Here is a 25,150-nt window from a genome sequence, read left to right on the forward strand (position 1 = left end):
TTGCACACTTTTAATCAAAGCCAGAGACAGGCCAATTTCTGTGAGTTCAAGTCCAGCCTGGTATATATAGTGAATTCTAGGCTAGCCAAGACTACAAACTGAGAACCTGTCTTTAAAAAATTAAAGTTCCTGAGCAAACCCTCCTCCACTCCTCGACTCTTTTAGCTCTTTCCTGCCCAAACACCACTTAACCTCATAAAAACTTCTGATCTCTTTGTCTGTCTTTCTTTGTGTTGTCTTCTACCCTTCCCACTTTCCATTTTTCCATATCTGGCTCGAAACTCTCAGTCACTTGATTTTCTTAATACTTTTGTTTTGTTTTCTATATATAATTTTATTTGAAAATATAAATATATAGTTTTTAAATGATAGGAATATATGATTCCTCTAAAAACTAATTTTGGTAAAGGTCCAGACTTACTCTTTTTAAATATGTTTCTATCAATTGGGACTTAACTCATTTTTTTCATTTTTCACAGAAAAATAACCTTTATCATATGATAATTTTGTATGTATTTATCCATAATTCTGAAATTTACTCTTTTTTCTCCACAAGTGTCTGTCTTTCCATGAGCCCTGAGCCAGCTGTCCAACCTGCATCTTATTCTTGATCTACTACAAATGGAGGTAAAAAAAATCATACAAAAGAGAAAGGATCCAGGGTCTCACTAGAACCCCTATATGCCACAATTTTAATGTTCTGACCCAAACCACCATAAACCTGACAACAGTCTAGATACTCAATACACGTGTCATCCAAGTGGCTTTTGCCTCCCTGACCTGAATCTCAAGAGGCCAGGAAAGATGAGCCCCCATGACGGGGAAGAAGGGACATTGGTCGTTTTCCTGCAGGCTGGTGGGAGAGACAATGCCTGGCTTCCATCCTGGAAAACCAACTCTCCTCCCGCCCTCATCGCATGACCAGGCCCTGCTTGCATTTCTGAAGACCACCTGCTTGTAGCACCCTGTTTGATTTCATCAGCCTTAAGATCAATGAAATTTATGCCTGAGGGTGACAGTTTACTTCTGTAATTATGAGAAGTTGATATGTATCAAAACACTAAAGGAAGTAAAAAAAAAATTGCCACCACCAGCCTTCACTGTTAGTCTGTTTGAAATAATTCCTTTTTATCCTTAGCAAGATAACAAATATTTATACAGCCAACCAATGTTTTGTTTTTTTATTTTCCCTACATCTGCCCTCTCATGACAGTGGAGCCGACTTGATGCATCTCCTCCGTAGGTTCTGTCTTCACACATTAATGAACTTTATTTGAAGGTTCCGTTGGCAGTTGACTTCCTGCTGAAATCCACTTACTCTTTCTTTAATGCAATGTTCTCCTCGCTCAGAGACAGATCCTCAATCAAAAAAACAGTTTTAATGAGATCTCTGGTGTCCCTGCTGCTCCTCCAAGGGAAACGCCATCATTTTAATAATGGTTGTCACTTTAAGATGTGGGGTAAGATTGAAATCCACTCTTGAGAGTGTATAGAGAGCTAATGAAAAATCACATCTCATGTTTGTTTAACAATAAAATTCAGAATGATAAGGTTTTTTGGCAGACAGTGACAAATTCCTGACATCCTACACTGAATATTTAATGAAATGCTATTATTTTAATAATAATATATTGCTCACTAGGACCCAGGGCCATTTCTGGCACTTGTAAGTAGTAGCTCATTTATTCATCATAATACTTTGACTAGGAGCCACTGCTGTTTGCAGTTTACAGACAAGGAGACTGGTAGAAAATTTAGGTGACTCTCACCATATGGCTAGTAAGAGTCCAAGCTGGGACGTCAGCCCATGCATCTGGCTTAACTACCTTATTCTCTTCTGCTTTCCACGTAAGTTACTTTGGTTTGTTTTGGTGTTGCAATGACAAAATACCGGAGGCAGAACAATTTGCAAAGAGTTTATTTAGTTCACAGTTCTGAAAATTCAAGAGCATGGTGCCAGGATCTGCTTTAGGGAGGGCTTCTGGTGGGGTAGCAGATAGCTGTAGAAGAGCATGCGGGAGAGAGGCAGACAGAGATAGCTGTAGAAGAGCATGCGGGAGAGAGGCAGACAGAAAGACAGAGAGAGACAGACTTTCTTTATAATAGCTCATCATGGTATCGAATCCAGCCCTGCACAAATACAAGAATTAGAAGGAAGCAGCACTGATTCCTTCTCTCTTAACTTTTCTTCCTGTTGCTGTGATGTAGTCCTCTGAGAAAAGTAATGGAAGTGACAAGAGGGTTAGTTACGGCTCACAGCACAAGGGTAAAGCCCACCATGACAGGGTAGTCAAGGTGGCAAGAGCTTGAAATAACCAGTCATGTGACAAAAAGCAGAGAGGGGCGAATGAATGCATGCTAGTTAGTGCTCAGCTCATTTTCTCCATTTTACACAGTGAGCTCCAGGACAGCCAGGGCTATCCAGAGAAACCCTGTTTCAAACAACACCTGTGCATGTGCATGTGCGTTTGTGTGTGTGATGTGTTTGGGCTCAGAATTCATCATGGTAAACATATTTACATATTTCTGTTCATTTAGCTATAAAGCAAACTGTGTGGGAAGTCATGACTTGTGAATGGTTTTCTTGAGACGCCATTGCTCTTTGTTCCATTTTACCTTAAAAAGGCATCCCTCTGCCTCTGTTACCAGCTTCCTTCTCTAGACATTTAACATTTAGTATAAGGTAAGTTAGAAGAGGGCTCTGCTATTACCTTTAAGACAGGTTTAAAATTAAAGCATTTCAGACAATCTTTCATCAGTTTGGCCAAAGGTAAAAAACAATGAAGACATAGGAGAAAAATGATCATCTGTAATTCTTTTATTTTTACTTTATTGTGGTACTGGGGGTGAACTCAGGGCTTGCCTTCGGTAGGCAAGCATTTCATCAGTGAGCCGTGTTCCAGCCCTAAAGATGACAGCTATTTTGTCACAATAATCAAAAGTGTGTCTGTCTGTTTGTTTGTTTGTTCTGAGTTAGGGTTTCTCTGTGTAACAGCCCTGGCTGTCCTGGAACTCTGTAACAGACTGGCCTTGAGCTCGCAGCGATCCACCTGCATCTGCTTCCCTAGTGCTGGGAATAAACGCGTGTGGCACCACCATCTGGCCCAAAAGTGTATTTTACAAATAAAGAATATGTTTTCTCTGCTTTAAAAAGGCTATTGTCTATGGCCCTAGTCAGTGTAGGGGCCACTAGTCACTACTGAGTCTTCAAAGTTGGCTACTCCAACTTGGGAGGTGGTGGAAGATTAAAATGTATCAGATTTAAATACTTGTTATGAGAAACATCTTTAAAATATTCCATGAACACCTTTTGAATATCAATTACCTGTTGAAATGATATTTTATATGCATTTTAAAAAGTAAATTTTATATTAAAATTCATTTAAGTAAAAAAAAAAGTTTATCTTTACAAATGTGCAAATGTGGCTGTGGGACATTTAAGACCATGTGTGTGACTGTATGTGTCTCTTAGCCCTGATTGTGGGACATTTAAGGGCGTGTGTGTGATTATGCATGTCTCTGGACCCTGACTGTGGGACGTTTAAGGCTGTGTGTGTGACTGTATGTGTCTCTGGGCCCTGTTCTGAGGCACCGACATTTCACATGTGAATTATTGCTTGAGAGGTTTTCGTCAAGAGTTTTAAAAGAGAAAACAGTTATAACAGTTAAAACAGTCATTTACCCAGAAGCCTCTCTGACCAAAAGGAGTCAGTCAAGTAACAATTATTAGAATAAGATAGAAAAAGGGCAGGGAGTTGAGAAAATAGGTAATACAAGTAAATTCAGGGACAGGATGCCAGTTTTAGTACAAAAAGCTGTCAAGTGACTGCCAGTTAAATGTTGGAGCCTCATGTATGACATTTCTTAAGCACTAGTATTTTTTCAGAATTATATTCATTTAATTCCCTGTCAGTGCTATGCCATTAAAGCTAAGGATAGCCCACCCGTGTCTCTCTCAGTGCTATGCCATTAAAGCTAAGGATAGCCCACCCGTGTCTCTCTCAGTGCTATGCCATTAAAGCTAAGGATAGCCCACCCGTGTCTCTCTCAGTGCTATGCCATTAAAGCTAAGGATAGCCCACCCGTGTCTCTCTCAGTGCTTTCCCGTGTACTCATCACTGGTATGGTTATGTAATTATTATCAACATGATAATGCTTGCTTTGTGTGAATTCTACACAAAGGCCTCTCAAATGACAAGGAACACACACCAGAATGGAGGTGATCTCAGCTCTAGTGATGATCTTTCAGCAGTATTACCATGGCAACTAGAATGGTCACATCTGTCCCACCTGCCAGGCAATTATCAGTATTGGGAGTTCACATTCCCCGTTGTTGAAGTTGCATTACTACCGGTTATTTTCTGAGAGACCCTACAGTTCATCTGTGCGTTTTGCTTTATTCCTATAGATCTTTGTCACTTGTGATTCTTCCCTCTGCCATGTTGTATCAAAAATGGCTTTAGCATTTGCCAATGGAAGAAGGTAAAGGAGATGGTGACATTGAGCCTGAGAGCTTTCTGTATGTATTCAGAGGGATGGTAGGTACTGGGGGTTGGGCAGGTGGGTCAGTGGGTAAGAGCCCTTGCTGTACAGGTGTGGGGACCTGAGTTCAAATCCTAAGCACCAATGTAAAAAGCTGAGTGTGGACCGTGTGTTCCTTTAACCCTAGTGCTGTGGGGGAGAAACCAGAAGGATTACTGGAGCTTACTGGATTCCAGAATAGCTCTAAGTTCAGTGGGAAATCCTGTCATAAAATAATAAGAAGAAGAATAGGAAGGGACATGTGGCATCCTCCTTCATCCTCTGAGCATGCGTGGGAAAGTAAAACGTGTATACAAACCACATGCATACTCACATAAATATACACGCACACATATCAGGGAGGGAGGGAGAGAGAGAGAACGCTCTTTAAGTTTTGTTTTTGATGGCTTTGGCTCGTTGAGAATGATATTAAAGTACAGACTATAGAGATGAATGCTTGGTGTTTAACAGGGGCACCATGGGACTCAAGGAATGGGTGGGGATCTGAGTGGAGAACAGAGTTCCCTGCTGGGTGTCAAGGACCCCAGCATCCCATAGAGACATCTAGACAGTGAATTCCGAGTATCATCTTGGGAGCCACAGTCTATGTTTCTGCCTGTCTTCAGAAAGATACATGAGTGTGGACAGTGGGGCCAGAGGCCCTTCTCTGACCTACACACCTCAAATCCAGTATACTCCGAGATCTGTAGGCAACCCCAAGGAAGTAGAGCAACCGACTGAGGAGTGAGATCAAATTTATCACCAGCTGAATGCTTGTGTGTCTGGAGTAGAATATAATGATATAAAGTAAGTTTTAATCTTTTCCTTAATGACTTCATGGGTGGTGCCAGCCTTGGCGGTGCTTGATTGGGCCATGACTTATATGTAGTAAAAGTGGACTAAAATTGTTCACAGAAGCTAATCTAGATGTGACTTCTACATTCATCGTGTCTAGATTCTTCCATTTTAGATGAGGAAATTAAAATTTAAGGCCAAACGCCAGTATATTGTCAATCTCCCCAGTCCCCTGCCCCATGTACTTTCCTTTCTGTGTTGATACGTGGTTGGAAAGGGTCTAAGGCATAGTTAATTGGCAAAGCATTCTCCTAGTGTGCACAAAGCCCAGGGGTTTGCATTCCACCACTACACCAAAAATTAAAGAAGTAAAAAAATTATCATGTCATGCTGGCCATGAGCAGCCCTGTGAGTGTAAGAGATCATAGTTTTAAAGTGAAGGTGACACAAACTGTACACAAATCAGGCCGTGAGAGTCGGGGAAAACGGCTTTTATCTCATCGGTTTTTCGGTTATTTCTCTGTGTGGGAATTGGGAGAAAATAGCCCAAGCTATTCTTAAAGTGAAAGACATTGCAGTTTCTGAGAGTCAAATGCCTTACCTAAGACATTTTGAATATAAATATATGTACGCGTGTGTTAGATGTACAGGTACAAGTCTGCCAGTTATCAAACGCTGGGTTTAAACTGCTTTAAACTCTCAGACAGGGAGAGAGAAAGAGAAAGAAGGGAGAGGGAGAGGAGAGAGAGAGGAGGGGAGAGAGGAGAGAGAGAGAGAGAGAGAGAGAGAGAGAGAGAGAGAGAGAGAGAGAGAGTGTGTTAGTTTTAGTAAATAACTAAGTCACTTTCCTGTGGACTCTATACTTCTAGTCTAACATTCCGGATTACCTACTCTGCTCTAACCTGTGTCTCGGTCCTACTTTCTCTCCCTTCCACTTTGTAGGCACAAGATGAACTAGAATTTGGCTTCTTGTTACTCTCAAGACCTCTGTGTGAGAGAACAGAGAAGAACATAAGAGCTCTTGCAGAGGAGTCCTGTGGCAGCCCTTGAGCAGCTTGGTGGCCAGAAGACCTGCCTAGCCTGCCAGCTCTGCACTCGCCCCCGTGGCAGTGAGCTCACACCAACTCTCAATGTCCACATGGCAGAAGCCCATCCTGAAGGTGCCTCCTCACTGAGAGATGTTGTCCCTGGAAGTCAGCCGTCTGTTCAGATGTTCCGATACACTTCTCTCTGCCAGCAGGGCCCGTGGCGGATGAGGGCGAGCAGCAGTATCACTAGGATACCAGACACCAGGCAGAAGGTAATGGCAAGGATGACCCTCAGGACTGCAAAGACAAGTACACCGATGGGAAATTAGTATGTTAGGAACAGGCGAGGATCACACCAACACCCCCGCTCAATGAAAGCCCTAAAAAGCAGATGAAAATCGCATGTCATTGTTGACTTTTTGCCTTAATTTAAAACTTAGAAAGGTATTTTATTTTGTGTCAGCAATATAGTTTTCACAAAACTTTTGCTTTTGTCCTTCTGCTTTTTTGCTGTGTGAGACAGAGGGACCTTGTCCTTGCTATGTAGCCGAGGATGAGCTAGCTAGCTTGCACTCTTGATCCTCCTGCCTCAACCTCCCAAGTACTGGAATTACAAGTGAGTGCCACCATGTCTAGCTTTCCTGCCTCGATGGTAAATTCTCGAGGCATGTCTGAAGCAGCCTTGGAATCAGTAGGGAGTGTTGGATAGAACACAGAACTCAGAGTCAGGAGGGGACTTAAGTTCTAATTTCAGCATGACCTTTGACATTTGGCCTCAGCTCTCCACTGCAGAGGGAAGGTAACTGAGTAGAAGTGTCGAAGGTTTTCTCATAATGTAACTTCTCTCCTTCCTCTTTTCCTTCCTTCTCTCCTCCTTCTTCCCTCCCTCCCCCCTCGCCCCCATGGACTGGGACAGGGGGCGGTGGGGGGTGACAGCATACTGGCTTTTGGCTTTAAATTTTAATTTCTTCTAAAATGGAAGAATCTAGACAAGATAAATGTAGAAGTACATCTAGATTATTTTCTGTGAACATTTTTCATCCACTTTTACTATGAGTAAGTCATGGCTCAATCAAGCACCTCCAAGGCTGGCACCATCCATGAAGGCACCATACATTTGCCTGATATCTGGTATCCTAGTGATATGGAAGACCATAGTGATACAGTCTTCTTTCTCATAATGCTAATTTTCTCCTTCATCCCTCTTTTCCTTTCTTCTCTCCTCCTTCTTTCCTTCCTCCCCCCACCCCATGGACTGGGCTCAAACTTCTAATTCTATTGCCTCAGATTCCTCAGTGAATTTCATGTATTTTTCTATGGTTAAATTATCAACTGAATTGGCTCAGAAGCTCAGAGGAAAATTTGAATAACTCACTTCGAGCAATTGACTAAAATAAGTGGAACCATTCCCTCTTTTAAAACTGATTTTTCAAAAAAGCATGTTTTAAGAGAAACTGAGCATAAGTTGAGTTTGGGAGACATTTATTGCATAATCACAGAGTAGTGTGAATCTGTAATTGTTGAGAAAGATCTCTTGATAGATGATGGTGAGCAGCCATGAGGAGATACACAAGGTCACATTTCAGATGAGAAACTAATACATTAGAAAGTTGCTCTCCTTGGCACACATTGTTCACCGAAGCTGACACATCACAACAACTTCCTCCATCTCTCAGTGCACACCTCTGTTGTTGGTGCTGAAGACAGGCTTTCTCTTTGTAGCCCTGGAACTTCCTCTGTGGATCAGGCTGGCCTTGACCTCAGAGTTCTGCCTGCTTCTGTCTCCAGAGTTCTGGGAATAAAGGTAGCTGCTACCATGCCCAGTTGCACATCTTTTAATTGTGCAAACATGGGATGACTTATTGGCTTGGGCAATGGGAAGCAAACATTTCTGGTCCTGATGTCTTGTCTATAGAATAGTAGTGCTCTAAGAACACAGAAGAAAATCACTGATTTAGCCTAACCTTGTTGCAGAGGGAGGAAATGAAGAAGTAGATCATTTGATAAAGGCTCAGCAGGTAATTTTATTGTACTAGAAATAGAATTTCAAATTCATCTATTCACTAATGACTTCCACCTCAAGCTTGATGCGTAAGCAACTTGGTATGTAGTAGTCTCCCTTATCTATGGCTTCACTTTCTGTAATGTCAGTTACCCATGGCAGTCAATCACTGTATGAATGTATTAAGTGGAAAATTCCAGAAATAAACAACTCCTGGGTTTTAAATGTTGCACCTCTCTGGGAAGCATGATGGTATCTCACACCGTCCCACTCTGTCCCACCTGGGATATGATGGAAGTCATCCTTTGTCTGTCAAGTTTATGCTGTGTATTCTGCCTACCACCAATCACACCGTAGCACCTTGGTTACCAGGCAGTTGTCATGGATCTCAGTGCCTGTGTTCATGTAACCCTAATTTTCTCAATAATGGTTAAAGATACAAGAGTAGCAATGCTGGAAATTGGATTCATGAAGAGAAGCTGTAATATATTGTCCTTGAGTGAAGGGTGAAGATATACAATGGAGAGAAAGAGTACACTTATATACCCTCCATTGTAGTGCATTTATATACCCTCCATTGTAGTACATTTAAATAATTCTTCTATCTTTGTTTTGGTTTTGAGATCAGATCTTATGCAGTCCAGGTAGCTAGAAGGTGGCTGTGTAACCAAGGAACACCTTGAACTTCTGCTCCTCCTGCCTCTACCTGAGATTATAGGAGTGCATTATCCCACTGGGTTTTATGCGGTCCTGGGGACTGAACCTAGGGCCTCGAGTGTGCTAGGCAGGCAAGTGTTCTACTAGCTGAGCGACATCTTCAACCCCATTGTTGAAAAGTTAGAGAGAACCAAACAGAATTAAAGAAGGAAAGAAGAGACTGGATGGAAATAAAGAAGAGAGACAAATGCTAATGATTTACATCTCTCTCTCTCTCTCTCTCTCTCTCTCTCTCTCTCTCTCTCTCTCTTTATCTTGTCTTGGGAAAAAAATCCATTTTCACAGGGCTGGGAATGATGACATGTGCCTATAATCCTATCATTTGGGATGCTGAAATAGAAGGATTTTAAGCTCCTGAGTAGCCTGGGCTATAATAGTGAGTTCCTGAAAAGGTAAATCTATTTTCATGGTTAGTTTTCTGAATTTAGAAATTTAATTTTTAATTAACCCATTAACTTTGGCTATGCTATTACAGCAGTCCATGGAATAAGCATCCCCACACTTCCTGCAGTGAGCACATATCCTGTATCACATAGACTATGGGAGACCCCATATGCTCTGCTCCTGAGAAACCCAGCATGTGATGGGAGAACCAGATAGACAGTTATGTGATAGTGTGACCCATGCTGAAATGGAGGTGTTACTGTTGCCATTCAAACAGAGAAAACTGCAACCAACAGAGTATATTGAATTTGCAAAAGGGGAAAATTGGAAAGCTTATGAGATGTGAGATGACTTGTAGGAGGAATGGGGTTTCCGATGAGACAGGAGTGGTGCACGGGGTACGTTTGGGAGGCAGTGAGTAGAGCATGGGAGTTGGGTGAGGTAATCCAGACCCAGAAAGACAATTATCACATGTGCTCACTCATAGGTAGTTTTTAAACATGAAATAAAGAAAGCCAGCCTACAAACCACAATCCCAGAGATCTTAGACATCAATGAGGACACTAAGAGAGACATACATGGATCTAATCTACATGGGAAATAGAAAAAGACAAGATCAGGGTCCAACTTTTGGGTTTCTGGTTTAGTTTTGTTCTGAAGCACCTGGAAATGACCAGAAATGCTTGGGAGGGATGAGCTGTTGTATTTAAGGAAAATATCCTCTGAAGTCATGATGGTGGTGACAAGGTAGGTTGGGCAAGGAGTCGTTGGAATATCTCAGGCCGGGTACCCAAGGCTCAGAACTAGAGCTGTGGATGTGGGGACACAGACAAGGGAACTAGAATGCTGGTCAATCCTGGGTTGCACTGAAAAGTGTTGGTGACAGACTAAAGACCCTTGGTCAAGGGGAAGATGCGGCTAAGCCATGGATTTGTGCTGTGACCAAGAATGAGCACCACAGATAGGGCAGGTACAGACTAGAGAACGAAATGACTTTTGTTTATAAGTGGGATGGAGACGAGCTCTTCTGTGGATAGATGTGGCCAAGAGGTAGCTGGAAAAAACAGGTCTTTAATTTTTCTCTTAGATGCAGCAGTAGGGGTTGGAGATGTTGGGGACAGGCTCGTGGTGAGCATGGAATAAGGATACAGCTATGGGGTTTTGAAATGTGATTATTTCAGGGGTTGGTGGAAGGAATCTATCCAAAAGAATCTGGACAAGGGACTTGAGAGAACAAACAACAAACAAAAAACCCCAGGAAAGACAACTCTCTTCTCTCTTTACCCTCCCATCTTTCGGTACTGAGGGTTGAACCTTATACATGCTAGCCCAGCACTCTTCAATGAGGTAAATCTCCTGCCTGGAACTCAAGATCGTTCTGTCTCCAAGGGCTGTGATTTCAGGCACACACCACACCAGCCTCTCTGGGAAGCTTTACACTTTTAAAATTTACTTTAAAATTATGTGCTTGGTTGAACTATAGAAGACTTTAGAAATTTGGCAGAGTTATGTTCTAGAAGCTGAGAAATGACAGTGATCGTTGGTTCCTTCCTGCAAAGAGCAGGGGTCTGAAAACCATGCCAGGGCTGAAAAAGAGGCCCTGTCCCATGGAAACGCACAAAAGCTGCTAAAAGAAATGTCCCGACACAATCTTTCCTTAACTGGATAGGTAGCCAAGAATGACCTTGAATTCTGGTCTCCCTGTTTCCATCTCCCAGCTGCTAGAATTACAGACATGCACCATCACACCTGGTATTTTGCTGGGACTCCATCCAGCCCAGGTATTCCTGTGTGCTGCCTTAACACTCTGCCTCCTGAACTACGCCCCAGTTCTCTCTTCCTCTCATTCTAGGCCTTGTCCACTGCAGTAGCCTCTTACCCTCCATGCCCTCAGCCTCCTTCTTACCAGATCTAGTCTCTCACTGAAGCCAGGGCCTGTCTTTTTTCTTTTTTTAAAAAAAAAGCTTCTTTATTTCTTTTTTATTGATTTTTATTGAACTCTACATTTTTCTCTGCTCCCCTCCCTGCCTCTCCCCTCCTTCCTTCAACCCTCTCCCAAGGTCCCCATGCTCCCAATTTACTCAGGAGATCTTGTCTTTTTCTATTTCCCATGTAGATTAGATCCATGTATGTCTCTCTTAGTGTCCTCATTGATGTCTAAGATCTCTGGGATTGTGGTTTGTAGGCTGGCTTTCTTTATTTTATGTTTAAAAACTACCTATGAGTGAGCACATGCGATAATTGTCTTTCTGGGTCTGGGTTACCTCACTCAAAATAATGTTTTCTAGCTCCATTCATTTGCCTGCAAAATTCAAGATGTCATTATTTTTTTCTGCTGCGTAGTACTCCATTGTGTAAATGTACCACATTTTCCTTATCCATTCTTTGGTTGAGGGGCATTTAGGTTGTTTCTAGATTCTTATGACAAATAAAGCTGCTATGAACATAGTTAAACACATATCCTTGTGGCACAATTGAGCATCCTTTGGATATATACCCAAAAGTGGTATTACTGGGTCTTGAGGAAAGTTGTTTTCTAATTTTCTGAGAAATCGCCACACTGACATCCAAAGGGGGGCTGTACCAGCTTGCATTCCCACCATCAATGCAGAAGTGTTCCCTTTTCCCCATAACCTCTCCAGCGTAAGTTATCATCAGTGTTTTTGATCTTGGCCATTCTTACAGGTGTAAAATGGAATCTCCTTAAGTGTCTTTTAGCCATTTTAGATTCCTCTGTTGAGAGTTCTCTGTTTAGGTCTGTACTCCATTTTTTTTTGTTGGATTATTTGTTCTTTTGATGACCAATTTCTTGAGTTCTTTGTGTATTTTGGAGATCAGACCTCTGATGTGGGGTTAGTGAAGATCTTTTCCTATTCTATAGGCTGTCGTTTTGTCTTGTTGATGGTGTCCTTTGCTTTACGAAGCCTTTCAGTTTCAGGAGGTCCCACTTATTAATTGTTTCTCTCAGTGTCTGTGCTGCTGGGGTTATATTTAGGAAGTGGTCTTCTGTGCCAATGCGTTCAAGTGTACTTCCCACTTTCTCTTCTATAAGGTTCAGTGTGGTGGCTTTATGTTGAGGTCTTTGGTCCATTTGGACTTTTGTGCATAGTGATAGATATGGGTCTATTTTTATTCTTCTACATGTTGATATCCAGTTATGCCAGCACCATTTGTTAAATATGCTTTCTTTTTTCCATTCGGTATTCTTTGCTTCTTTGTCAAAAATCAGGTGTTTGAAGGAGTGTGGATTAATATCTGGGTCTTTGATTCGGTTCCATTGGTCCTCCTTTCTGTTCTTATGCCAATACCTGTTTTCAGTACTGTAGCTCTGTAGTAGAGTTTGAAGTCAGGAATTGTGATGCCTCCAGAAGTTCTTTTATTGTACAGGATTGTTTTGGCTATCCTGGGTTTTTTGTTTTTCCATATGAAGTTGAGTACTGTTCTTTTGAGGTATATGAAGGATTTTGCTGGGCATTGCATTGAATCCGTAAATTGCTTTTGGTAATATTACCATTTTTACTATGTTAATTCTGCCTACCCAAGAGCATGGGAGATAGTTCCACTTTTTGGTGTCTTCAATTTCTTTCTTTAAAGATTTAACGTTCTTGTCATACAAGTCTTTCACTTGTTTGGTTAGTTACTCTGAGATATTTTATGCTATTTGTGGCTATTGTGAAGGGTGTTGTTTTCCTGATTTCTTTCCCAGCCCTTTTATCATCTGTGTACAGGAGGGCTACTGATTTTTTTTGAGTTTTTTGTATCCTGCTACATTACTGAAAATGTTTATCAGTTGTAGAAATTCCTTGGTAGAATTTTGGGGGTTGCTTATGTAAACTATCATATTATCAGTGAGAGTTTGACTTCTTCATTTGCGATTTGTATCTCCTTGATCTCCTTTTGTTGTCTTATTGCTCTAGCTAGGACCTCAAGAACTATATTGAATAGATATGGGGAAAGTGGACAACCTTGTCTTTTTCCTGATTTCAGTGGAATCTCTGGGAGTTTCTCTCCATTTAGTTTGATGTTGGCTGTTGAAGCCAGGGCCTTTCTAAAGCAAGAAGCCAATGGCAGCTTCAGTCCTCTTCCCCAAACTTTTCAATGACCAGGACAGCTCAGCACGATTGAGAAAGCACTCAATGCCTACCTCTTCCTAAAATGCCCCATGCTGTCTTCAGCTTTCTGGCCTCCATACTTTCTCTCTCTCCTTTGTCTAGGACATTTTTCTTCCTGCTCAGCTTCATTCCATTCACCTGGCTGCCTCCTTTTCTCCCTCAGGCTCCTGTCTGAACATTACCCCATTGGAGAAAACTCTTATGAGCAGTTGATTTAGTTAATTGCTTCTGTGGTGTGTTCTCAGAGTTGCCTGTACGTCCATTATGGTGCTCCTATATGGCGGGGGCATGCTTCTAAACTCTTTCCCTGATTGTCTTGCCTGTCCCTAGGGTTGGGTGTTGGTTTGATTGACAGGGCACAGGCTAGATCATCATTACGAGTGCCACAGCTGCCTCCATTGAGGGCAGGAGTAGACATAGTGTCTAACGACTGCCTGCCAAGTACTATTGCAAGTGCCAAGCCCTTTAATGATGAGTGAGATATGGCCTGGGAAACTAAAGAATGGTGGCAGGGTGAGAACAAGGTGTTTTCACCAGTTGGCTTCATTCTTGAGGGAGGAATGGTGCTGGGAGGGACATCATGGAGCAAGGGCTCTTAACTATGACAATGCTAAAAACAGAAGCTAAGTGACACAGATCAGCTGGCATGTGGGTTTCCAAATATAGCCAGTGATTGGGTCTTTACTAAAGAGTTCCATTTGAGCTTTTCTTCCCTATTACTGACCAGCTAACTTAGAGTTCCTCAGGAAGTCAGGTTAAATCTGGAGGGTTGAACACTTATTCAGTCTGCAAACATCAATTACAGGGTTGCCAGCACCTCAAACATGTAGGATATCATATATAATTTTTATCTTGCTTTAGGTATTGACTTTCTTAGAACATATATTCTGTATTCTACACCTTGACCCCGACCCTCAACCCCCCAAGATCATAATTCAGCTGTTAGAACTATTTGTTAAATTGATCTTGGACCCCTATAGTTTTTATTTGCTAAATTATGTACTAAATTTGGTGGTTCCATTGAAATGATATTCACAACCCTTACCACCTGCCTTGCTTATAGTACCTATGCTAAGGCAAGCGCTCACCCAGCCCAGTGGTCATTTCCTGTATCAGGAATGTCTCCACTTTGGCCTGCCACTTCTAGATCACTTATTGAGACTTTATTGAATGGTGTAGTCTAGTCCTTTTTCATCGGGGGAGTTCAATTATAAAGTTTATTTTATTGGTGGCCACCTTGTCTCATAGACTCTTGAAAAACTTCCTGCTAGTTAAAATCAACAGGGTGTTGGCGACTTGAATCTTAAGCAACCTCTGGCTTGTGTCACCTGCTGATTTCTGTGATGGGCAGCTGCGGCCAACTTCAGACTACCAAAGAGAAGCTGTGGAAGTCAGTGCCCGGAAGACACACACACACGTTTCACCCTTGAATCTGCATGGGATGCTGCCACTCGGTAGCCACTGGATTTTCCTATGGTTGAACTGCTCTGTGGCTCACTCCTATTTCTCTTCCCTGGGTATGGAATGGCCGAGGGTGCTGTTGTGAGGGGGAGGTTCCAAAAACATGCTGCAGATAGGTGTAAGAAGAGGAGACAAACTGGATGGGCAATAAGGCACAGAGTGGGCTAAACGTGACTTCCAGGCTCCTGGGTATTGTGTCTAATCAAGATAAGAAGAGGGCTGAGGAGGAAAGTTGACTAATTATACACCAGCGAGAAAACATTTATTGAGCACCAAACAATGCACCCTACCAGCTCTCTGGGGTACTGAGGACACAACAGATAAAATTCTTACTTTGTGGAGCTGATATGTTACTTTATATTTCTTATACCCTTATAATTATTATCTTATATGCATATATAATATATACAATAAATATATAAGTTGCAAAACATGCCCTTGTTCCGAGTAGAACATACCACTTCTGTGCCACACTGTAAACTTTCTAAGGTCTAAGAATGTTTTCTTGCCAAGTTCTATTTTGGGCAGATGAGGTAGAGCTAACTAGCCACTGCTTACCCTTTATCTCAAGTAATTCAAACTATGTTTTTAATGTAAAAAAGGAATTTAAATCAGCTGAATAATCTTATATATAATATAGTCACTTCTGTTATATTAGAACAACCCTCCCTCAGGGAAAAATCCCTTACATATGCCAGCAGGAATTGTATTCTAATGAAATATACACACACAAGTTTTTCAAAGCTCACTATAAAAGTGCTTCCTTTGGATGTCCTAACAATAAAGACTTTATTCGCCAGTTTTCACCTCCTCACTGCTAGAAGACATTCACAAAGTATAGATGCTGCATGGCCCCAACAGCATGTATTTACACAGGGGAAAAGTAACTCAAAACAACTTGTCAACCCATGTCTTGAGTTATTCATTCCATAACCAGGTCGAGAGAGGGTGGCCGTCATGTAGGCTCTGGCTTCTGGTGGGGTCCACCTTCAGCAATCATCTTAGCTTCAGCCACCTTAGAAATAAATTCTGTTCTGCTGCGTGGCCCATCAAGACTCTAAAGAGCGTCATCCAGACAACACCTTCTTGCATCAGGAACAGTGGCAGTAGACCAGCCACTTCACTTAGGGGTTCGGAAGGTACCAGAATCAAAACCTACTACATTCCATTTGTCCTCTGAGCAGATTTTGCAGCTATATGCAATGTTCCAATAAGTTTTGGACATGGAGGCATCTAGAATATTCTCATTTTGTTTCAGTGGTGTGTGTGTGTGCATGCGTGTGTGTCTGTGTATGTGTCCTCATATCTCCTCTTATGAATCAGCTTTAGATTTGGTGAAGCATCCTTACCTCTGAGGTGCTGTTTCTGAGTTTCTTGTTTTTGTCAGATTTTTTTTTTTAAATTGGCTACAAAGTGCCTTCCAGAAGCTGCTGTATGGATACCATATATGGAACTTTCTGGAAAGCTTGGCTTTTAGTTTCTTTGAAAGGAGCATGAATGGACACAAAGAGGTTTTTATTTTCTTAGTTCTGCTACTCAATGTGTTTTAACATGCATATAAAATCCGATCATGCTAGGCCAGGTATGAAAAGCTTCTCCAGGTGTCTCTCTTGTCTCATCATTTTGCCGTTCTTTGAGAGAAGGCAGTGACCGGTGAACGTCGTTGTCGGGTAAATTAGTCCTTTGTCCATTAGCCTAGGGTTAGCGTCTTCTTTTTCTTGCTTGTGCACTAACATGTGGGCTTTGTTTGAAACCTGTTTCACTTCAAAAATTTTCAGTGCAGCCTTATTCAATCCTGCTCAAGCAGAACCTGGGAGCCCTTCAACAGGAAGAGTTCTTGGGCTAATCACAGCGTCATGGCAGCCCCACAACCTTGACCTAGCTCTTATTCCTGATTATACTGGGATCTGGTTTTCTTTACAGCAACACTGAAAGAAAGACCAACCAAGTTAAGCTTTAAAACAGATAGAGAGGTAGGAGTTGCTCAAAGTGAGAGGTTCCTGAAATATACAGTTATCAACCCAAACTCATTTCCTTCCAAGCTGGGGATAATGGTCAAAGAACTTTCTGGAAACCCCGGTTGCTTGAGAAAGCACCCTGCACTTCTTGCTGAGCTCTGCAAGCTCACTAAGCCGAAGCGCCCTTAGTACCTTGGTGATTGCTTGTGCCCATACACTCCGTGGACCAGTCCTCGGGGATCACGGGATCCAGTAGTTCCGCAAACTTCTCCAGAGGGCAGCTGTGGGTGCAGCCAGGCAGTGTGAGCGGGTAGGGCTCGTGCTGGGTCTCATTCCGATAGTACATCTCCACGAAGTGCCCCCTGGTGGACAGGCAGAGGACAGCACTGTTAGCTCCGCGATGCTAAGCCGTCCCGTGAATTTCTTTCCACCCTACTGTCACCCTAACCTAAGGACCAGCGGAATGGGGAAGGCTGGTTTGTTAGGTAAGCCAGGCATGGAGAGTGGGGGACAGCATCCTTCATCAGAGATCATTAGCAGAGCTGGGTGTGACTTTGAGTAAGAACGAAGATCTACTATTTTTGAAGACCTTTAATTTTTATATGTGTGTATGCCCATGAGTGTATGCCATGTGTTTTGTGGGTGGGTACCCACGGGGGAAAGAGGGCTCGGATCTCCTGGAGCTGGAATTACAGACAGCTGTGGGCTGCCTGATATGGGTGCTGAGACCCAAACTCAGCTCTTCTGTAAGAGACTACTCTTAACTGCAGAAACCTCTCGTAAGCTGGTTGTTGTTATTTTTTAATTGTATTTATTTTTTACGAATACCCCTGGTTCCTATTGAAAATGGACACTTAATCCTCGGTGTAGCTTCCTTCATGTTTGTACTGAGGGACTGGACTGTCCTAATTTCTTAGCTCTCATGTTAAACTGGCCACAGATAGGGTCCTAAGCAAAAAGTCAGAGGCTTTGTCTTAAGACAGCATTTCTCAACCTGTGAGTTGAGACCCCTTTGGGCATCCAACGATCCCTTTCACAGAGGCCCCCAAGACCATCACAAAACACAAATATTTCATTACAGCTCATGACAGTAGCAAAATCACAGCTATGAAGTAGTAATGAAAATAATTTTATGGTTGGGGGCCAACACGATGTGAGGAACTATATTACAGGGTCGCAACATTAGGAAGGTTGAGAACCCCTGCTCTAAGGGGACAAGGTCAGTTCAGGGGATAAGGAAGGAGAGGTACGTTCATCTCTCTTGTTTCCATTTGATCTCTAGGTAAGGAGGCTTTTAATCTTTGTAAACAGGAAAAATTTTGCTTTCCAGTTTCCTGTTAATGGCAAATATAGAAATAAATAAAGTCTTACTGATTTCTAGAGGGGCCAGGAAATGTGGGGTCTTCTAGAGGGGCCAGGAAATGTGGGGTCTACTAGGTGCGGGGTCTCCCTTCTCCTGGTCTGTCTCTTCAATGCTTCTCGTTCGCTCCTTTCTTTTTTCTCTGCTCTCAGGTATTCTTTCAGGCTTTGTCTTAAATGTGTCTCTCCTCTCCTTCAGCAGCAAACACAGAAGGGAATAATGCAAGACAGCTGGGGATATGCCAACACTTCAGAGAAAGTTCTCTCCGAGGAGAAAGAGATGGGTTCAATTCCTGAGTCATTCTAAGGGCTCTGCCTGAAACCTGCTTCTATCCAGGAAGGCTGACTGGCCCGTGCCAACCTGTTTGTGGAAGTAACTCACCAATGAAAGAGTCAGGAGGGAAATTCAAGTAAGAGTTAATGATCTGTCTCATTATAATGACCTCAAATTGCAAATGTCATATAAACAAACCTTTAAGATACCACTTTAAAGAAGGAAGATAGTGACTGCGTGAAATATTCATTTATGAGATACGTTTTTGTTTGTGTATATGTGTGTGGTATGGTGTGTGTATACACATATATGTTCAAGAGTGGAGATCAGAGGTTGTTGTGTTTAGTGTATATGTGTGTGGTATGGTGTGTATACGCATACATGTTCATGGATGGAGATCAGAGGCCAATGTCTTGTATCTTCCCCCACTGTTTTTCTATTTAATTTAGAGACAGGGTCTCCATCGATGAATATGGAGCTTGCTGTTTTGGCTGCACTGAATGACTGTTGATTGCCAGGATCTACCTGTCTTTGACTCCCAGCACTGGGGTTGTATACACACACACACACACACACAGTTCTTACATGAGTGCTGGGGATTTGAACTCATGGTGTGGGAGGTCCTTCTGTCTGTGTGTTGCTTTTCTTGGTTAATGAATAAAGAAACTGCTTTGGCCTGTTGATAGATAGAACTGAATGCTGAGATAAAGAAAGGCAGAGTCAGGGATGCTATGGAACCACCACCAGAGTCAGACATGCTGAATCTTTGCCGGTAAGCCACTGCCACAAGGCGATATACAGATTATTAGAAATGGGTTAAATTAATATAAGAGTTAGCCAATAAGAAGTTAGAGCTAATGGGCCAAGCAGTGTTTTAATTAATACAGTTTCTGTGTGATTACTTTGGTTCTGGGCAGCCGAGAACAGACAAGCTGGCCTTCTCCAAAAAACTCATGTCCTCAATCTGCACAGCAAACACTGTATCCATTAGGCCATCTCCCATCCCTCAAGATACATTTCTTAAAATGCCCAGTATGGAACAAACTGGTGACTATATCTCTGAGTGTCGTTTTCAGTAACAGCAACTCTGTTTTCCCAAGTGTACTTGATGACCAACAGTCTATCAAAATCATGATTATATCCAAAGACTAGAGTTATTTCTCAGAGTCTGTTGTGCCCACCCCAGCAGGATCAAGTATCCCCTTTTAGCTGATAATGCATGAACAAACAGGCCACGCTTCCTTGGGGCTGAGGTACTTGATAAGCCACTTGCCCTTTGCACTTAGGAATTCCTTTGGAGGACCTGCCAGCAGGTGGGCAGCCCTAGAAGCTGTAGGTCGGAAGCCCAGTGCCTGACTGATGTCATATGACATCACAGCACTCGCCTTGACCTAGTGACCTAGTGGCCAGCTATCCCCTGCCCTGGAGGGTTAGATACACAAGAGATAACTTTCCATTGTTCAAAGCCTCTGAGAACCCTAGGTTTATTGATGCTGAAGGGAAAGTTAATTTTATGAATTAATCTATCTGCCAAGTAGTTTCTGAAGAGGATCTGGTGCTGAAGATACAAACTAAAGACACACAAAAATGGATAAAATTGTGGCATAAAATGTGAAAATGGAAAAATACAGTTATTTAACATAGTTAATTACTTTACATAATCTATGGCTTTAAACTGATATGCCCGATTAGAGAGAGAATCCTTGAGGAGCAGCAGGCATGGTGCTGCATGCCTGTAATCTCACCACACAGACCTGAGAGAGGAGGGTTGCAAACTGAAGTCCTGCTTGGGCTACACTGTGAGGCCCTCCTTCAAAAAACAGCAAGGCCTTTAAGTGCACAAGTAGCCATGGCATCTACAGTTTCAATCGACTACATATGTAAAATGGCTAGGAATTGAACACATTCTCCCTCCGTGTCCCTATCTTTTCTTCTTTCAGGAGAAATTACAGACTCCGAGTCAGGATTAGGTAATACACAACCAAAGCACATGATAACTTGGGCCCTCCTTATTCTAACTGAAAAACAAGCAATCAAGTTTAACCCTTGAATTTTCCCTGAAGTCCAGAAAAAGACATCCCAGTGTAAGCACCAGGTCGATATGTGTGTGTGGCCCTTTGATAAAGGGCATGAATGCTCAAGTCTCCTGGTGGAAAAGAACCCCAGATTTGGTTAGTAACAGGGACAGGGGTGAGGGTGTGAGAGAAAGTGATCCAGTGAGAATATACTATAGTACCTCAATAAAGTTTAGGGCTACACACCCCGATAATGCAAGTTTAGGACTTCACACCTAGATAATACAAGTTTAGGACGGTATACCCCAGTAAAACAAGTTCGGGGCTGCACACCTCAGTAAAACAATTTTAGGACTATACACCCTAAGAACGCAAGCTCGGCTGTGGTGAAGACACTGGAGAGAATAGAGGGCTGGAGGAAATTGATAAATCCTCTTATCTCCGAAGAGACGGACTACTCTAGAACGGATGCCAGGATTTTAGCTGGATCTCTCAGCGTGTGCCCAGAGCTGGCCTTCGGACTCCTGTGTTATTGGGAGAGCATTTCTTGTTCCAGGCCTCTTACTGCCATGCTCTGATTTGCTTGCTAGTTTCCACTATGAACTCTTCTCTCCATTGATGGTAGGTGTTTGAAAACAAGAGTAGCCAAGTTGACATTTTAGGTTCACTTTTTCATGCCTGGTGCCAAGTTAGAGGTTCAGGAAAGAGAGTGTCTACCTTCTCCTGGCTGTGCAGGAGTGAAGGTATTGACTGAGGATGAAGTATTGGTGCTGTTATACTTTCTTATAGTGGCTCCCTGCTAAGAGACTCTGAACAGCCTGCAAATATATCGCGCGAGAGGTACATGGACCAATCACAGCATATGATATACAAATGAAGGCTTGGATTTGCACCAGTCACAGCACAAATCTCATGTAAAAATGAGAGTTTAGCTGGGCAGTGGTAGCACATGCCTTTAATCTCAGCACGTGGGAGGCAGAGATGATAGGTGGATTTCTGTGAGTTCAAGGTCAGCCTGGTCTACAGAGCCAGTTCCAGGACAGGCTCCAAAGCTACAGAGATACCCTGTCTTAAAACAACAACAACAACAACAAATGAGAGTGTATGTTTCATCAGTTAGTTTTGCCCTGTTAGCACCAGTTACAATAGTCACTCTGCTGTGCCACCAGCGGAAGTGCTCTGCCTTGGACCTAGTTTGAGATGGTTACAAAGCCATTTAGAGTTCACCAAACCTCGTGGTAGCAAAATGTCTGATAAAAACTATGTGAAACAATCTTTGCTGGCACTGCACCTCAGCAGCACTGAAGGTGTTCATAGGATGTTATTCATAGGGTGTTCAAATCGGCCGATACTAGCATAACGGTAGTCCAACACGGTAGCTCTTTGGTAGTTTTCTTGCTCAAGACTGCCAGGGTAGCAAGGGAGAGTCTAACAGCTGCTAATTAAGGAGTTAAATTGCCCCATCCCTCAACATTTTCCCTAGTGGAAAATGAACATCAGAAGGAATGCTCACAGTGAGAAGCTAAAGAGCATACCATCAACACTGATAATAATTTCAACAGATTTTAAACAAATGTTTATTAACATCTGCCCATTGCTCCACGGGGACCCTTGTGCCATTTTAAGAACTAGTTCTCTGCTTCCTGTTTGCGGAGTGAGATGCAAGCTCTCAGCTGCTGCTCCAGGTCCATGCCAGCCTGCCTGCCTGCTACGATGCTCCCTGTCATGACGGTGATGGACTCTTATCTCTCTGGTGTTATGAGCCTTCAATAAGTCCTTCCTTCTATAAGTTGCCTTGGTCATGGTATTTTACCAAAGCGAATCAAAGTAACTAATATATTTGTCAATTTTTTTTTTCTGATTTTCCCAGAGATCTCCCACTTGAAAAGCAAAACTCTTCATCCCTGAAGTCCTTCGGTTCCAGATAAAGCAAACCATTTAAACCTCTAGCCTGACTTTTCTTTGTCCTATTTTCTTTCAGGGGTCAAACTAATCATCAGTGAGAGTCCCACCAGGTCACAAGGGGGTAAATACTGCTCGGCAGTTGACTCTAAGACACAGGATGCTGGATACGAGTCACCAGGAGCTGTGAGAGAGCTTGGGCTGTTTAATTGAAAGATATTTTACATAAGCATCAGGCATCTTTATTTCCCTCTTGGCGTCTTGTACCAGACAGTTTTTTCCCCAAGAAAAGAAAAAGTAATGTCTGCCTTCTTTTTTTTATTGCCTTCATTAAAAAAAATGTAATTTCCTCTACTTTGGATGGTTCCCTCAATCCATCTAATATGTATACATTATTTCCCAATAAAAGACTCATGCAATAGAAAGAGCCAAAGTCCTGTTGTCCCCACTCCTTCCCTCCGACTATGAAACCAAACAGAGATTGACACAGTGGGCACAAAGCCAACAACAACAAAATAACAGCAGGCTGGCATAGTAGCCCATTGCAGCAGCTCCAGCGCCTGGGAGCAGGACCAAGACCAGCTTCTGCTATAAATTGAGCGCAAGGCTGACCCCAGGTACATAATAAAACTTTGTCTAAACAAACAAATCAGACTCCTAGCTGAGAGATATAGAGGAAGATATATTCTCCTGAGAGATATATTCCTCAGAAGAGGAATAGCTGGCTTACTTTAGAGGGTCCTGGAAGATTGACCATTCTCCATGAATATATGAGCATCACAAATTGGACTTAGTGGAGCAGCCTATAAAGGACATGAAGTTGGGAAAGTGTGTGTGTGTGGTGGGGGTGAGTGAGGAGGATCCAGGAGTGGTTCAGGGGAGGATGATGGAGGTGAATATGTTCAAAATACATTGAATGCATGCATGGAATTCTCAAAGGATTAATAAATTAAAAAAAAAATCTCTATGAGTTTCAGGCAGCCTGGTTTGCGTAATGAGTTCCACGGCGTCCAAGGCTACTTAGTAGGATCCTGTCTCAAACACAAACAAACAAACAAACCCAAACTAGTAACATCAAAGCGGCCGCTTACCCCTTTTCTTGGTACAATTCCATTATGTGGCAAGACGCATAGGGAGGTAGAATTCCATTATAAACATCTAGCGCCATCTGCAGGCCACTCACAGTAGTGTCGTGCTACGGAGATAGGAAACAAATTTTGTTGTTTGCTTCACAGGCAACAAACTTCAGCAAGCGTTAAGATACAGCGGTGGTTCCTGATCCCTCCATATTCTCATTGACTTAATATGTAAGAAGAGGAATGCGTTTCTCTGACGTGTCTGGGCAGTAAGATCTATTCATAGATTGTTTTCATCTAAAAGATGAAGAAACTGATATCCAAGAAATTAGGCACTATGCTTAATTTCATACAGTCATAAAATAGGAATAAATGTGAAGCAAATCTCCTGATTTTAAATCCCGTGCCTATAGTAGGACTCCTTCCCTTCTGCATGCTATACTGGTTTTCAATACATTTAAAAAGTCTGGAACACATGAAGGCTAAATTGCATTTCCCACAGATTTGCAACATCTTTGATTTTTAAAGTTGTAGGAGAGTATCTGATACCAAGGATGTTTAGGGAGGTTAAAGATGTAAGGGATTGGGGAGTGTAAGATTAAACTATTAAACGATTAATGTAGTAGTTCTTTACCTCAGAGTGGTTTTTAATTCCGCTCTTGGCATGGATAAACTGTTTAATCTCAGGTAACTACATCTTCCATTTGTATAAAATGGGAGGACATTTGACTGCCTGGGGTTGGGACTATACCTCAGTTGGTAGAAAGCACAAATCTCTGGGTTCAATCCCACATATTGGGGAACACACACACACACACACACACACACACACACACACACACACTTGTTGCATATATCTGGAAACCTAAGCTGAATGATGGGGCACACATATTCAAAAGGAGTTAGAAGCGATCTAGTTAAATCTTAGACTTTCCAGAATTCACACAAGTCAGGACCACAACCTCATTTAGAAACTTTAAGAGACTGACAGCATTGTCTCACCCCAGGCTCACTTCCCTCTCAGAAGCACTTCCCTTATCTTCCTTCATGGACTGTTTCTCTAGTCCTTCCCATTTCGAGTGTATGCAGGTAACAATCCCCCTGTCTTTGGGCATTTCTTCCCCGTCCTCCAGCTGAAGCATAGCCTTCCTCACAACTAAACTAACCATTTCCTCTCCTGTTGCCACCCCAGTTTTACGCTGCACCCAATTTCCCCCCAATATAGACCAGTCTTCTATCCTGTATCCTGTTCCCAGCTTCTACTCATGTACAGAAGGATGCGTTCCTGGAGCAATGCCCCTGTTTCACCTCCCTGGTCCTGTCTTCCCTGTGCGAGCATCTTTGGGGGGCTTTCCACACATTACCACAAACAGGCACACGGGACAAGATGGCCTTGCAGAGCCTTCTGGCTCAGACAGTCTGCACTGTTTGCAGATTGCCTAACAAAATGGTGATGATGAGAAGGCCCAGCATCTATGCTGGCTGTTCAGGAGATGCTGGCTGCATGGCTGCATGGCTGCATGACTGCATGGCTGCATGGCTGCAT

At 42.6% G+C, this 25,150-nt stretch overlaps 1 protein-coding gene and 1 long non-coding RNA gene across 3 annotated transcripts in view; one reads left to right on the forward strand and one right to left on the reverse strand.

The window, feature by feature from the left end:
- Positions 1–1,902: 1,902 nt before the first annotated feature.
- Positions 1,903–25,150, reverse strand: part of Acp3 (acid phosphatase 3) — a 52,918-nt gene continuing 29,670 nt past the window's right edge. Inside the window, exons 9-11 of one of the 2 annotated variants that reach the window (XM_048416818.3) lie at positions 23,620–23,723; positions 17,171–17,340; positions 1,903–6,641 (exon numbers count right to left, since the gene is read on the reverse strand). In XM_048416818.3, the coding sequence (XP_048272775.3) occupies positions 6,523–6,641; positions 17,171–17,340; positions 23,620–23,723 (393 nt within the window). In that variant the 3' untranslated portion in view covers positions 1,903–6,522. Of the gene's footprint in view, positions 6,642–15,784; positions 16,949–17,170; positions 17,341–23,619; positions 23,724–25,150 lie in introns of those variants that run through there. The other variant, XM_048416819.3, reaches the window with a different exon arrangement.
- LOC148122289 (uncharacterized) lies at positions 6,479–22,961 on the forward strand. The gene is made up of 3 exons (XR_015737706.1): positions 6,479–6,616; positions 18,537–18,747; positions 22,608–22,961. It is a non-coding gene; the product is annotated as an uncharacterized LOC148122289 (long non-coding RNA).

Source organism: Myodes glareolus, chromosome 4 (genome assembly GCF_982192425.1).
Source record: "Myodes glareolus chromosome 4, mMyoGla1.1, whole genome shotgun sequence".
Taxonomy (NCBI): domain Eukaryota; kingdom Metazoa; phylum Chordata; class Mammalia; order Rodentia; family Cricetidae; genus Myodes; species Myodes glareolus.